Below are 15,643 nucleotides of genomic sequence, written 5' to 3'. Positions count from 1 at the left end.
TTTTATTGTGTATTTATATACAGTTGACAAATGAGAATATCTGAAAAGCAGCACAGCAAAAAGAATTTTGATTACTTGTGTTTGGGAAAATGGTGGACATGGAGAGGGGTCAGTCCTCTCTGCCAGTCCAAAGTGGTCAGTCCACTCTGGATAAGTGAACATATCCAGAGCGGATAAGTTCATTTTAATTGACGATAACTATAAACCATCCCGCAGTTCGAATATACTTCTGAAGTTTGCCTGAAGGAGTTTTTTTTTCTTGCACTAATATTCGAAAATAGTGATGAATTTAGTGATACGGTATTCGAAGTTTAGTGTACAGTAATTTTCGACGAATAAAAATTTGGAAAGAGCTAATTAAACTGAATTCCAATTATTTTTGGAAAAAAAAACCGTTAAAAAGTTTTTTTTTGGGTGGGGGTGGGGTGCGGGGTTGGGGGGAGACAGGCCTTGGAAGGCCAGGGGAGAGTTCCCATAATTTTGGGAATAAAATAATGTTAGTAATTTTTTCTTTTTTTGGGGGGGGGGGGTCATGCAGGGAAGGCCAAGGGCCAGTTTCCTTAAGAACTGGAATAAAACATCGTTATTAAGTTTTGAGTGGGGGTGGGGTTCGGGCTTATCTGATCTTTGATCAGGGAGTTTACACCCATGACTATTGGTTTGTATGTCATCTGTTCTCATTTCAATAGCTGTTTTGTCTGTAATACTCACATTTCGTTTTGTCAAGAGATGTCTTGTTACCCCCCCCCCCTCCATAATTTCCAATCCACAAACTGGGCGTGAGAATTCATAATTTTTATTCCAAAGAGTCCTCTTCTTATATTGTATGACCATCGATTCAATTTGAGCAGCCGATTTAACTTCATGAACATAATTCTAAGGGAATATAGGGAAGAGGAGATCAAAGAGTCTGTCAACCGATCAAAACCACAACAAAGTGTAACATTCTTGCTTTGCTTTTATATTGCTATTTACGGATGAAATTCTTTCGTTTTTATTTAGTCATTTGCAAAAGTTGGGGTTGTTTCTCAGATTTTTTTTTTTTTTTTAACCTAAAATACTCATGAACAAAATATTCGTACGATCCTGATTTCAACAATAGAAAGGTCATGAATACCTTTCCTAGAAAATTTATTTATGAATTCAATTCTGCAAATCGGTGAATTCTTCATAGCCTCGGTCTCTTGCCCTAAGGTTGACACAGGCTGCATTACGTTTGGAGATATGTTTTTGTAACATCACGATCTTTCTAATTAAGATCGCTATAACAAAATGGCTATCTAAAAATTTTGATTTGATGGGTTTGAGAAAATGGTGGGTGTGAGAGGGGGGTTAGTTGCCCTTTAATCACTTTTGACTATTAAAAAGAGAACTAGACCTTTCAATTTCCAATCAAATGAACCATTTTTGACGTTTCTACAACAAAGCTTTCAATAAAAACTTATATGCCCTCAGGGCATAACTTATATCCCTTGTCCTGAAGACTCTGGGAAAAGTGTGCTGCTCAAAAGTATAATTTCCTGAACTTTAAACTGCGTGGAACAAAATGGCTATCTCAAAATTTTGATTGAATTTTTTTGGGGAAATGGTATGCGTGGAAGGGGTGTTAGTTGCCTTCCAATAACTTTCGATTATTAAAAAGGGCACTAGCCATTTCAATTTCCAATCGAATGAACCCTATTTGAAGTTTCTACGACAACGCGTACTATAAAAATCTTATATGCCCCCAGGGCATAACTTACAACCCTTGCCCTGAGGGCTGTGGGGGTGTTGTCATCCTCAAAGACCTAATTTCCAGAAATTAAAACTACGTTGAATAAAATGGATATCTAAAAATTTCATTTTATGTGTTTGGGGAAAAGGTGGGAATGAGAGGGGGGTTAGTTGCCCTCCAATCACTTTTGACTATTAAAAAGGGCACTAGCCCTTTGAATTTCCAATCGAATGAGCCTTTTTTGAAGTTTCTTCGTCAACGCCTTCTATAAAACACATATGCCCCAGGGCATAACTTACAACCTTTGCCCTGAAGGCTGTGGGGGAGTTTCCCCCTCATAATTACATTTTATATCTGGTAGTCATCTAAACTGAACAAAATGGCTATCTCAAAATTTCGATTGGATGTGCCTCGGGAAACGGTGGGTGTGGAAGGGGTGTTAGTTGCATTAAAATCACTTTCGACTATTAAAAAGGACACAAGCCACTCCAATTTCGAATTGGATGAGCCTTTTTTGAAATTTTTACAACTTCTTCGATACGAAGTGCCCTGCTGTAAAGGAAAAAAATGATAAATAATATATTGTGCCAACATCGTTCTTATATTCCCTCAGGGCATAACTTAAAACCCTTGCCCCGAGGGTTGTGGGGGAATGTCCTCCTCAAAAACTTTTTTTCTATCTGGAAATCAACTACGCTGAATAAAATGGCTATCTCAAAATTTTGATTGGATGTCTTTGGGGGAATGATGTGCGTGGGGGAGGGGGGTTAGTTGCCCTCCAATCTCTTTAGACAAGTAAAATGGACACCAGAGATTTGAGTTTCCAATAGAATGAGCCCTTTTTGAAGCTAATACAACAAGGTTTCCTATAAAAACCGTAAATTTCCCCAGGGTATAACTTACAACTCATGCCCTGAAGGCTGTATGGGAATGTCCTTCTCAAAAACATAATTTCTATCTGGAAATCAACTACGTGGAAAGCAAGGACTATCTCGAAATTTTGACTGGAAAAATGACAGTACTTGGGGAACGTGGAAGGGGTGTAGGTTGTCATGCGTTCACTTTTAACTATTAAAAAGGGCACAAGGCCACTCCGATTTCCAATTGAATGTTCCTTTTTCAAAATTTATACGACAACTTCTTCGATACGAAGTGCCCTGCTCTAAAGGAAAAAAAAAAATCATAAATAATACATTGTGCCAAAATCGTTCTTATATGCCCTCAGGGCATAACTCAAAACCCTTGCCCCGAGGGTTGTGGAAAACCTATCTCAAAATTTTGATTGGATGTGTTTGGGGGAATGATGGGCGTGGGGGGGGGGGGTGGCAAGTTCCCCTCAAATCACTTTCGACTAATAAAAAGGACACTAGCTCTTTGAATTTCCAATTGAATGAGCATTTTTTGAAGTTTCTACGACAATGCCTTCTATAAAAATCTTATATGCCCCCAGGGTATAACTTACAGCTCTTGCCCTGAAGGCTGTGGGGGAGTGTCCTCCTCAAAAACATAATTTCTATCTGGAAATCAACTACGCTGAACAAAATGGCTATCTCAAAATTTTGATTGGATGTGCTTTGGGAAATGGTGGGCGTGGAAGTGGTGTTAGATGCCTTCCAGTCACTTTTGACTATTAAAAAGGGCACGAGCCACTCCAATTTCCAATTGAATGAGCCCTTTTCGAAGTTTCTACGACATCTTCTTTGATACGAGGTGCCCGGGTATGGATAAAAAAAAAAAAACATTGTGCCAACATCGTTCTTTACTTAGGCAGCGCTATTGCGCTGCCTATGAAATTGAGTCGGCAAAGAGAAAGTAACACAAATAAAAAGTATTCCTTATAGGAACATATAGAAAACAGAAATATTTTTTTACGCCTTGGTTATTACCCTCATTACTACTAATCTAACTAACAGTTCACCGAAGAGCCAATCCGCCTGAGAACATCAAAGCTAAACACTTACTCCCGTTCTCCAAGTCTTTTCAAAACCTCCCTTTTTAAACCCTCTCAGGAGGTCTCTATGTCACTTGAATCTTTCTTTATGATATCCTCCCACCCCAAGCGAGGACGACCTGCTTTTCGTTTAGCCCTAGACTGTTGGTCGAAAAGAACAATCTTCGGCAATCTGTCATCTTTCATCCGCACAACGTGCCCTAGCCATCTCAACCTTTCTTTCATTATAGCCCTAGAGAGGGGTATTGAACAGGGTTGCCAACTTTTAGATCAATGAATATGTCCCTTGAGCATCCAAAAATGTGTCCTTTTCAGCCAAATAATGTCCATATTTTGTCTATAATATGTCCATAATATGTCCATCTTGAAATATCAGAAACTAGTTTTTTTACGACTTGTGAACCTCCTTCAAAGTGGTCAGTTAACATCGAATATAATGAAAACGATAAAGATTCATTTAGTAAATCCACACGAAATGAACTAGTGTGATAGCATAAAAGCCATAAAAACATGTAAACAGCAAAAAACTAATTGTGAGAGCTTAAGGCTCAAATTTCTACGAGAGTTCCACTTGACAGGTATGGTCGGCTTGCGGGTCGGCATTTTGACTTCTTTTGGTAGCTTATTGCAAATCAGAGTGTTTCTTGCGCGTGTCATGAGGTACAATCCAGGAGTCAAGCAACGTTGCGGAGCGCTAGGTAAGCTGGGTTGCCCTTCAATCAGGAGGATGACATCCCCAAAGGCATAATTACTGGGCCTTTGGACAATGCTGAACAAAATACATGTCAATATTTTCTGATTGGATGCTGGTTTTCGGAACTGATGAGTGCAGGAGGGTGCCCTCAAATCACTTTTAACTCCTATAAAGGGCACTAAACTTCAATCAAATGAGCTCCATCTGAAGTTTATACGACTACCCATTCCATAAAACCGTATATGCCTCTGGGGCATAACTTACAACCCTTGTCCCAGGGCTCTTAGGGGTTGTTTAAACGCTGAGGGCATTGTTATATGTTTTTTGACCATTTTTAACAAAATTACTATCTCAAAATTTTTGCTGGATGCATCTAGGGAAAAGAAGACGTGGGTGGTGGGGGGGTGGGCTGGTTTGCCTCTGACCACTTCTGACTCTTAAAACTAGCACTAGAACATCTGATTTTCAGTACAGTGAGTCCCCTCCAAAGTTTGTAAAACCAACCCTTCCATAGAAATCTTATATGTTAATAATGGAGAAGTAGTATAACTCTTAACCCTTGCCCTAAAAGTTTTTTTTTTTTTGGGGGGGGGGTTTCATCCACAAAAATATAATTACTGGAGCTTTTAATATATGCTGAACATAATGGCAATCTTAAAATTTTGATTGGACGTGTTTGGGGAAATGAAGGGGTTGGGGAGGGGGGGATTTTACCTTCCAATCACTTATGATTCTTATTAGAACTTTCAATTTCCCATTGAGCCACCTTCGAAGTTTCAACGACAATCTTTTCTACACGATGCGCCGTGGTCAGAAGTAAAAAATAAATTGTAACCTTATCTCTCTTTCATTCATTAAATAAAAAACAAGTTTTTTCAACTTGAAGTAAGAAGCAACATTAAAACTTAAGACAATCAAAAATTATTCCATATATTAGGGGAGCATCCTTTTCCTCGATACCCCTCTCTTCACGCTAAGATGTTTTCAAGAACTTTTAAAGAATTTTTGATTCAATTACACGGCCCTTATGTTTCAAGAATCGCTCTTAAAAAAAAGACGAAAGGTCCAGCATGAACGTAGAGAGGGGGGTATTGAGGAGGGAGTAACCCCCATAATATACGGAATAAATTTTGTGCTTTTTAAGTTTTAATGTTGCCCCTTACTTTTGGTAGAAAAAAATAGTTTCTGTATTTATTTCTTATCGTTTCTCTGATAATCCCAGGAAATCCACCCCCTCTGTGGAAAATTTTTCCACGAAAAATACCTCTATATAAAAGTCCGCCCATGTAAAATTCTTCCGCTGGGAAATTAATCCCGGACAATTCCATCCCTGCTGCGAATTCTTTCCAGAAATTTTTTTGCTTACGATTCTGCCTTAAAAATACTCCTTACCATACTTTTATTTGAAGAAAAACTTGTATTCATTTAGTTTCTGATCCTTTTTAAGGTCATTGGGGAATATCCATGTTTGGAAAATACCCCCAACCTGGAAATTTTATCCCCCCGACATTTCCCATGGAGAATTACTCCTGGTGATAATTACCCCATGGAACTTTATCCCGGGGAAAATCCCCCCCCCCCCAAAAAAAAGGCTCATAAAGAAAATTATCTAAAAAAAAGATCCCAAAAGAATTCTGACTCCGCTGGAAACTTTTCCCTGAGATTTCCCTCAAAGTTTCTCTACACATACAATGGGACCAAGAATGAGAAAAAAGACAAATAACACACATTCTGTATAAAAATTCTGGTAAATTTTCCCCATGTAAAATTTCCCCTGAAAAGTTCACCCCCAGAAACTTCCATCCCAATGGAAAATTCTTCCCAGAAGATCTCCTTCCTCCCTTGAAAAATGTCGGTATACTTCCCTATAACAAATACTATATGTAAACAATAGGCAAATTTCATGACTTGCGGCCCTTCCTCTGGTGGTTCTAAGAGGTCATGTTATCTCCAGACATATCTCTTGATGTGCTATCTCAAATTTTTTATCACAAAACTTGCAGTAAAAAAGGGCGTGGGACGGGGGCTAGTTGTCCTCCAATTTTTTGGTCACTTAAAAAAGACAATAGACCTTTTAATTTTCGTTTGAACGAACCCTCTTGCGAAAGTCTAGTACTATTGGTTCGATATGATCGCCCCTGGAAAAATTAATAACAACAAATAAACATGAATCCATGATGCTTCTTCTGGCAAACACTATAAAATTTCATTTTTATGGATTTAAACTTGGAATCCCTACAGTGAGGCTCTCTGTTAGGCCGAATCTGATGGCGTGATTTCCATTAAAATTCTTTGACTCTGATGGGGTGTTTTTCACCTTTTTCGAAAATTCGGCAAATTTCGGTCAGGCCCACTATTGGGTAACACAAAACTTAAAAAATACTATATATTTGGAATCAGCCCAATAAGCAAATTGTTTGATACATCTATTGTCACAAAAATTGATTCCAGATCATCAAGAATCTAATTTTTTCTTTTGCTAACTTTTCATTTTCAGTTAGTAATACTTGATAAATAGATAGATGTTTTGCCTGACTACTGGAAGTCGGAAGCCATTGTTAACGAAAAAGGTGCCTGCTTGCCTATTATCCTGACTGTAGCGTAAAAGCAAGGAGAAATAAAATCTTTATAGATGAAAGAAAGCGAACTTGCGAAGAATTTCAAGAGTATTTGCAGATAAATGTCTGCGGTATAGAGCAAGCAACTCCGAAAAATAATAACGTTTGTAAAAAAAAATAACGTTTGTAAAAATTAGAAGATATTAAGTAGTTAAATAAATTTAGTGCTAGATAAGTATAGTTTTAATACTGATTTGGTGAAAAATGACATTTTTTTCTTACAAAAATATGTATCCAGCGGAGAAATAATCTATTTTATGTCACAAATTTGCAAAACATGTCCCTTTTATGTCCCAAATTTCTAGAACATCTCCCTTTTTGGCACTACCATGTCAATGCATCCCAGCATACAAGGATTCATCCTTTGGATACAAGATATGTCCAGTTGGCAACCCTGGTATTGAACCACATTTTTCGTACAGCCTATTGTTTGAAATACGGTCAGTCAGCCGGGTACCCAGAACAATCCTTAACCAATTTCTCGGTAATACATCTAGCAAATCTTCATCCGCTTTTCGAAGCACCCATGCTTCAGAGCCATATTTGACCACTGTCATCACTGTAGCTTCTAATATTCTAATCTTGGTTTGTAGCCTTATCTTCCTATTCTTCCAAACTTTTTTTTAATTGTGGATAAACACCCTGAGCCTTGGCTATTCTAATTATAACATCTTCACTGCTCCAACCATATTTACTAATAATACTACCAAGGTAAGTGAAGCTGCCCACTTGATCAATCTTTTCATTACCCAGCCTCACCTTTTCATCTTCACTTATTCCCAGCCTTAGTGACTTGGTCTTCTTAAAATTAATTTTCAAACCTATTCTAGCACCCTGAACTCGCAAAACCTCTAAAACTTGATTCATTTTTGCTGACACTTTCCTCTAGGATGCTTAAATCATCAGCAAAATCTAAGTCAAGGACACTTTTTCCTCCCCATTTGATTCCGTGGTCTCCCATTGCCTTTCCTGTGCTCCTTAATACAAAACCAATCAAAATAATACATACAAAGGGAGATAAAACACAGCCCTGTTTAACTCCTAATTTAATACAAAACCAGCTTCTAACCTCATTTCCTGCCTTAGCTGCAGCCGTGTTATTCTCGTACATAGTACTAATCGCTTTAATGTATTTGTCTGGTATATCATACAAGGATAAAACCTTTGCTATAGCTCTTCTATCAACAGAATCGAACGCTTGCTCATAATCTGTAGAACTAAGGCCCAAAGGTGTTTGACAACTCAGGCACTTCTCAATTATTCACCAAAGAATGAAAATTTGGTCGACGCATCCTCTACCCTTTCTAAAACCACACTATTCTTCTCTTATAACTTTGGCTACCGCATTTCTCAGTCTAAAAAGTATCATATTACTATGTAATTTGCTACCTACAGAGACCAGACTAATGCCTCGATTATTACCACACTCACTTTTATCACCTTTCTTGTAAAGTGGCTTAACTAAGGTTTTCCTAAAATCATTTGGTACTTCCCCTTTTTCAAAAATCATATTCATAAACTTCAGTAACTTGCTTCTAACACCAGAGCCACCATATATAAGAAACTCATTTACTACCCTATCAGCAACCGGAGCCCTATTATTTTTTAATGCTTTTAGTACTGTCGTTAATTCTTCCTCGCAAAACCAATCTTCTCTCACATCCGAGGTATCACAAACCTTTTAATTTTCCTCTATATCTTTACCTGCAACTCTATCTCGGTTTAGCAAATTCTCAAAATGTTCTACCCATCTCTCTTTAATTCTTTCCTGATCGCTAATTGTGGCACCATTCCTATCTTTAACTGGGCCAAGTCCGGATTAACTACTCCCTCTCAATTTATTGACATGCCAGTATTACGCCTTCTATTATATTTTACTATTACGCCGTCTAGCTGCATCTTCCAGATCCTCGGCATTTTATCCATGGCCTCCACTTCACACCTCCTTATTTCATAATGCTTTCTCCACTTTCTTTACATTCCTTTTGTTTTCATATGATCTATCACTCAGATAAACCTTGTACAAGTTCTTTCTCTTGATTTTTTTTCTCCTAGTCATTTTTATGTGATTCCCTCAGAAGTCAATCTCAAATGTGTCTGACCCGTTTTAGGCTCGGGTATGTTTCCAGCCAGTGGGTGTAAAGTGGGGTTATGTAATGCAGAAACAAAGTAAACAATAATTTGTTTTATAAATAGATATAAAATTAAAGACTCGGACTAGATATCGGAAAAGCTTGGGATATAATAAATAAAAATGAGATACAATTAGAAGTTATTTTCGACTTTGTCATTTTTATCCATGCCCTACAAGAGTTTAAATTCCGAAAACGTAAAAACAGTCGTGGAAGAATAAATTAAAAAAACTAGAATTTTCAACCCGGCCAATTAATTTTAAAATCTTTTTTCTAATTTACGGTGCTATCGATTTGTACAAATTATGCATTTTTTACACTCCAGACCTTTTTCAAAAAAACTACCAGGTTTCACTTTAGACTTTTTATTCTAATTTTGTTTGTGAAAAAACAAACCGGCCCAATTTTAGATCCTTTTTCAAAGATCCCTTGTGCAAAAAATTATTGTGCTGACATGTCGGGTCAGAGAGCAAGATCTCTTTTCATAGCATAGGAAAATTAATATTGCAATGGATTTAGGGAGATTAACCTTAATGCTATTCTTTAACTATTCAATTTTTAACGGTGGGAGGGGGTTAACTACCACAGACCTTTTGTCTCGAGTTGTATTTTAAAAGTAATTTCTTCAATGACTCAAATTAAGATTAAACTCTTAACAGCAAATAGCGATAGCTGAGTTGATTATGTAACTTCCCTGCGAGTCCCATTAATTCCTCCTCTAAATTCTTATAGCTTTTCTCACTTCATAGGCTTCCTATGCAACCCGCTCAAATGCGTAAAAACATCCACACATGCAAGGCCGCATCTAGGGTGGGGAGAGGGGGTTTGAACCCCACCTCCCCAGAAATGTTCATCAGACTCGTAAAAATGTAACAAAAATGAATATAAACAATTTTTTGCTGCGTGTTTTAAAGTTTTTTTTTGTAACCCCCCCCAAAGAAAATTCTTTTGCACCCCCCCCCCCCCCGAAAAACCCTGGATACGGCCTTACACAAATGTCTTTGTTACCTGAAATCTAGAATGATCATCGCAATCGCTCTCTCTTACTGCATAAGCTATTTTTCAGATTTATAAAATTATAAACAAAATTATGGCACATATTTTAAGCATTAGGATAAGGCCGTTAAAAGTACACCAAATGAGAAACCTGAGCTTGTTTGAATCTAGGAAAATAATAAATGCAGCGATGTCAACTGGGGGGGGGGCAGGGTTTTTTTGCATCTAGGGAAATATTAAATGCAGTGACGTCAACTGGGGTGGGTGACGATGCAGGAGCGTTGTACTCAGATGTCTTCATCCACTATATATTGGGCACAAAATAAATTTGAGAGATCGTTTTTGCTGAATTTTAGGCAATTTTATAATACTTAGAATCAAGAATAATTTCAATTATCAGATTTTTTCCAACACAGCTTTTTATACTTTTTTAAAATATTCAATTATTATTTTCCAGGGAGCAATGGCTTTTAATATAATTTTTCTTGAAGCATCAGTCACGAAATCATCAGTCATCACGAAATCATCACGAAGCATCAGTCTATTGCTTTTTTCAAAATCCTCTTTATGAAAAGCTGAATTAATATTGCAGCCTATTGCTGCTTTCTTCTAATAAATTTCTTGAAGGTTGACTAGTCTTAATTTTCTTTGTCAAAGTTCTCTTATCTAGCTGCAAAAGCATCAATCCTAAATGACAAACACCTCTTTAATCCCTTGCTGAAATCCACAGATAAACTAAATGATCTTTTCTAATTTGATTGCAATGTATATTTTTGTGTGTAATATGTGTATAGTATTGCACCGGCGAAGCAGAGAAACAGACTAAGGAGGGAGTAACAGTGGGGTCAATTGGGGCGGAAAGCGGGGAATGAAATGTGCCCCTAGATATTTTGCCACTCCTCTAGGTTATGAAAAATGCCTTTTTTGAATAGTATTTGCATTAAAAATGCCTTTTTTTAGTATTTTCATTAGACAAATTTTACCCCAACTTCCAGATTTTGAAAAATACATTTTGTCCCCTCATAAACTTTGTGAACTGACGTCACTGAAGAGTGTATCAGCTTCAATTAGGATTATCCACAAAATACAGCATTTGAAATCTTTGAGTTTAAAATTTTGAATGCCGAAAAGCGACATGAGACTGGCACTCTTGGATATTCCTGAAAGATTGTCAAGGCCGTAGCAAGAGGGAAGTGTACGTGGTTCAAACCCCCCAGAAATTCTAGTCCGACTCGTAAAAACTTAACAAAGTGCACATGAACAATTTTGTTATGCGTTTTTAAAAGTTTTTATCCTCCCCCCCCCTAATGAAAATCCTGAATACGCTGTTGACCACTGTATCCTCGATTACAGCATGACTCTATATATTAGGATACCTTTGCACAAACTGAATTCTCTTGAAAGAGATCAAATCTGAAAACTCACTCGGACACATTCAAACGGTTAAAGTCGATTCGTAAATTCAATGGGATTCATAAAATTACCTTGCTTCCATTCCACACTTTGCACCGTGTCTCCTGCCACTACCATGGCTATAGATATTACAGGGCCTAGGTACCATTTTGGTTACAGTTTCTGTCCCATTAGGAACTGTACAGGATATTGTTCGAGTTACTACAGTAGTACAAAAATTCCTAAAAGAAAAACTTAAGATTTTAAAAAAGCCCAAAGCTCTGATTACAGATCATTTCTGCATTAAAAATTATACTTCAGAAAAATTAATAAAAATTTAATAATGAAAAATACAACTGATTGAACGTTGGTTTTTCGTCAGTAAGCTCAGGTTTTGACCCCCTAACAAAGTGATATATTGTAAGACAAAAATAAGTGAAACTGAAAAATGAAGGGGTTAAACGGATCCCAAAGTTCATTTAAGGTTAAGGTATTTATTACATAATTGACAATTCTACAATTGGATCAACCAGCGGAATTAAAGACGGATTTGTAAGCTAATGTTTCATTTTTTTTTAAGTTGATGGCCAAAAATATAGTACTTTCGTATCCCTTGTAAAAATTTGTCAAAGCCAGGAAAATTACACAACTTTAGATAGCCATTTTAAAAGTTAGCTTCCGCTTTCCTTTAACTCACTTATATATCCGTTTCTTAAGACTCATTAACTCCAGAAGATTAAACTGGCATCATGCTTTATTTCCGTTTTAGTTATTTCTCTATTATTATTTTATGATTTTTATATAATATAAACATTTATATGATAGTATTATTTTTATAGCTAGTCTTAGTTAGTAATTAATTAAAAAATCTCTTCCACAAAATAAGTTTTTCAAAAAAAAGTAAAGAACTCCATTAAACCAAAAATGAACAAAAAAACAATTAAATAATTAAGCAATCAAACAATTACCACAAGTCAGTATCAGTAAATAAAAGAACTCCACAACAAACAGAAATAAAAATACATTACAGAGTCAAGCTCAAAATGAGCAAAAATTGACGTGACTAGGGTTCTAAACCCCATGCTTTCTAAAAGCCAGAAAATAATTTGTACTTCAGTGAAAAAAATTCAAATGAATTTACAAAAAAAAATGTGCATTGTCAGTTTAATATACATATGCTGATATGTATTCCTTAAAATCTTAATTGATGTTTTATTTCTTAGAGTTATAAAAGTGAAAACATTTAAATCAATTTTTTTAGGCCTCTCAATTTCCAATCCAATGACCCCTTTCTGAAGTATTTACGACAACGCTTTCTAGAAAAACATTACATGCCCCAAGGGCATAACTTACAATATTAACCCTGAGGGCTGTGAGGGGGAGGAGGTTGTCATACTCAAAAACATAATTACCAGGTTCCTTCAACTACGTTCAACAAAATGGCTATATCAAAATGTTGATCTGAAGTGTTTGGTGAAATGATGGGCGGGGGGGGGGGCATTCGCCCTTTGAAAACTTTTGACTATTAACAAGGGCACTAGCCATCTCAATTCCCAATTGAATGAGCCCTTCTTGAAGTTACTTTTACAGCGCATTCTATAAAAAATGTATATGCCCCAAGAGCATAACTTACAACCTTGGCCCTGAGGGCTGTGGGGGGGGGGGTTGTCATAGTCAAAGAAGTAATTTCCTGATCTTTCAACTATGCGCAAGACACTTATTATGTAAAAATGTTGATTGGAAGCATTTTGTGAAATGATAGGAGTGAGGGGGGGAGGGGCATTCGCCCTCTAATCACTTTTGCCTATTAATAAGGGAACTAGCCCTCTCAATTTCCAATTACATGAGCCTTTTTTCAAGTTTCTACGACAACACTTTCTATAAGAACCTTATATGCCCCAGGGAAAAACTTACAACATTTGCCCTGGAGGGCTGTGGGGGGGGGGGGGTTGTCATCCTCGAAGACATAATTTTTGGACCTTTGAACTACGTTGGACAAATTGTCTATCTCAAAATTTTGATTGAATGTGTTCCAGAAAATGGTGGTCGTGAGAGGGGGTTAGTTGTCCTCCAATCACTTTCAACTATTAAAAAAGGTACTAGCCCTTTCAATTTCCAATCGAATGAGTCCATATGCCCCCAGGGCATAACTTACAACCCTTGTCCTGAGGGTTGGGGGTGTCATCCTCAAAGACCTAATTTCCAGAACTTTCAACTACGTTGAAAAAAACGGTCATCTCAAAATTTTGTTTGGATGTGTTTGGATAAATGGTGGGCGTGAGAGGGGGGTTAGTTGCCCTTCAATCATTTTCTACTATTAAAAAGAGCCCTTTGAATTTCCAATCGAGGAGCCCTTTTTGAAGTTTCTACGACAACGCTTTCTATGAAAATCTTAAATGCCCCAAGGGCAAAACTTACAACCCTTGCCCTGAGGGCTGTGGGGGGTCGTCATCCTCAAAGACCTCATTTCCAGATATTTCAACTACGTTGAACAAAATGGCTATGTCAAAATTTCGATTGAATGTGTTTGAGGAAAAGGTGGGCGTGAGAGGGTGGATAGCTGCCCTCAAATCACTTTTGACTATTAAAAAGGGCACTAGCCCTTTGAATTTTCAATCGAAGAGCCCTTTTTGAAGTTTCTACGACAGCACTTTCTATAAAAACCCTATGCCCCCAGGGAAAAACTTACAGCCCTTGCCCTGAGGGCTGTGGGGGTGGGGGGGTGGGGTGTCCTCCTCAAAAACATAATTTCTATGTGTAAATCAACTATGTTGAACAAAATGGCTATCTCAAACCTTTGATTGGATGTGTTTGGGGAAATGGTTGTCGTGGAAGGGGTGTTCGTTGCCTTCCAATCACTTTCGACTATTAAAAAGGGCACTAGCCATTCCAATTTTCAATCGAATGCGGCCTTTTCGAAGTTTCTACGACATTTCCTTCGATACAAAGTGCTCTGGTTTAGACAAAAAATAAACAATACATTGTGTCAACGTCGTTCTTTACTTAGGCAGCGCTATTCCGCTGCCTATGATTATTAACATCCCTCACTTCATCGGTAAGAACACATTTCTAGCCTTAGGAAACGTGTAATATTGTACCACATTTTTTTTTTTTTTTTTTAGTTTTTACCACACCGTTGTTCTTTATTCATTGTTAGTTTCATAATCTATCTTTTAGTGCTTGATGGGTGATATTATTCTGGATTACATAAAAAAATAAGTTTTTTTTAACTGAAAGTAAGGAACGACGTTAAAACTTAAAACGAACAGAAATTATTCCGTATATGAAAGGGGCTGTCCCCTCCTCAACGCCTCGCTCTTTACGCTAAAGTTTGAATTTCTCACAACTCTTATTTTTTTTAAACAATAAAAAACTTTAGAGTAAAGAGCGAGGCGTTGAGGAGGGCAGTCCCTTTCACATACGGAATAATTTCTGCTCGTTTTAAGTTTGTAAGTTTAAGTTTTAAGTTTAAGTTTATGTTCGTTTTTATTTTTTATGCTGATTTCAAATATATAAGTTTCATCAAGTTTAATCTTACACATCAAAAGTTACGCGCCTGAGAAAAGTTTTCCGTATATGAAAAAAATATATAAAAAATAGTTCCATATATAAAAAAAAATATATAATATTTTTATTACTTGAGCCGGAACTATTCCTCAGGAATAGCTCAGGAAGCCGGAAAAATTTTCTCAGGCGCGTAACTTTGATGGGTAAGGGTAAATCAGCATAATTTTTTTTATTCCGTATGTCAAAGGGGCTGTCCCCTCCTCGACGCCTCACTCTTTAAGATAAAGCTTTTTATTGTTTGAAAAAAAATAGAGTTGTGAGAAAGTCAAACTTTAGCGTAAAGAGCGAGGCGTTGAGGAGGGGACAGCCCCTTTCACATATGGAATAATTTCTGTTCGTTTTAAGTTTTAACGTCGTTCCTTACTTTCAGTTAAAAAAAAAAAATTTTATTTAATTTTTAAAGTTTTTGAATTAATGCAGGTTTTGATTTTGGCTCACCGTACATGAATAATTAAAACGAAATTTGCATATTAATTTTACTTTTATTTGGTTAAATGGCTTTCTCAAAACTTGTTTCATTTTATTTACAAAAGTTTTTATTAGTAATAAATACACGTAACTTACGAGTTAACTTACGTA

At 36.8% G+C, this 15,643-nt stretch overlaps 1 protein-coding gene across 2 annotated transcripts in view; it reads right to left on the bottom strand.

The window, feature by feature from the left end:
* The window catches only part of LOC148947640 (uncharacterized), a 388,863-nt gene that overhangs the window by 332,311 nt on the left and 40,909 nt on the right, over positions 1-15,643 (bottom strand). For both annotated transcript variants that reach the window (XM_089095338.1, XM_089095339.1), the window contains exon 2: positions 11,590-11,739. In XM_089095338.1, coding sequence (XP_088951464.1) covers positions 11,590-11,739 — 150 coding nt within the window. The remainder of the gene's footprint in view (positions 1-11,589; positions 11,740-15,643) is intronic.

This window comes from Artemia sp. Qi Xiang Cuo, chromosome 10 (assembly GCF_049724085.1).
Source record: "Artemia sp. Qi Xiang Cuo chromosome 10, ASM4972408v1, whole genome shotgun sequence".
NCBI classification, from domain to species: domain Eukaryota; kingdom Metazoa; phylum Arthropoda; class Branchiopoda; order Anostraca; family Artemiidae; genus Artemia; species Artemia sp. Qi Xiang Cuo.
Note: the sequence above shows the minus strand (reverse complement) of the source record. Positions and strands in the feature narration are given on the sequence as shown.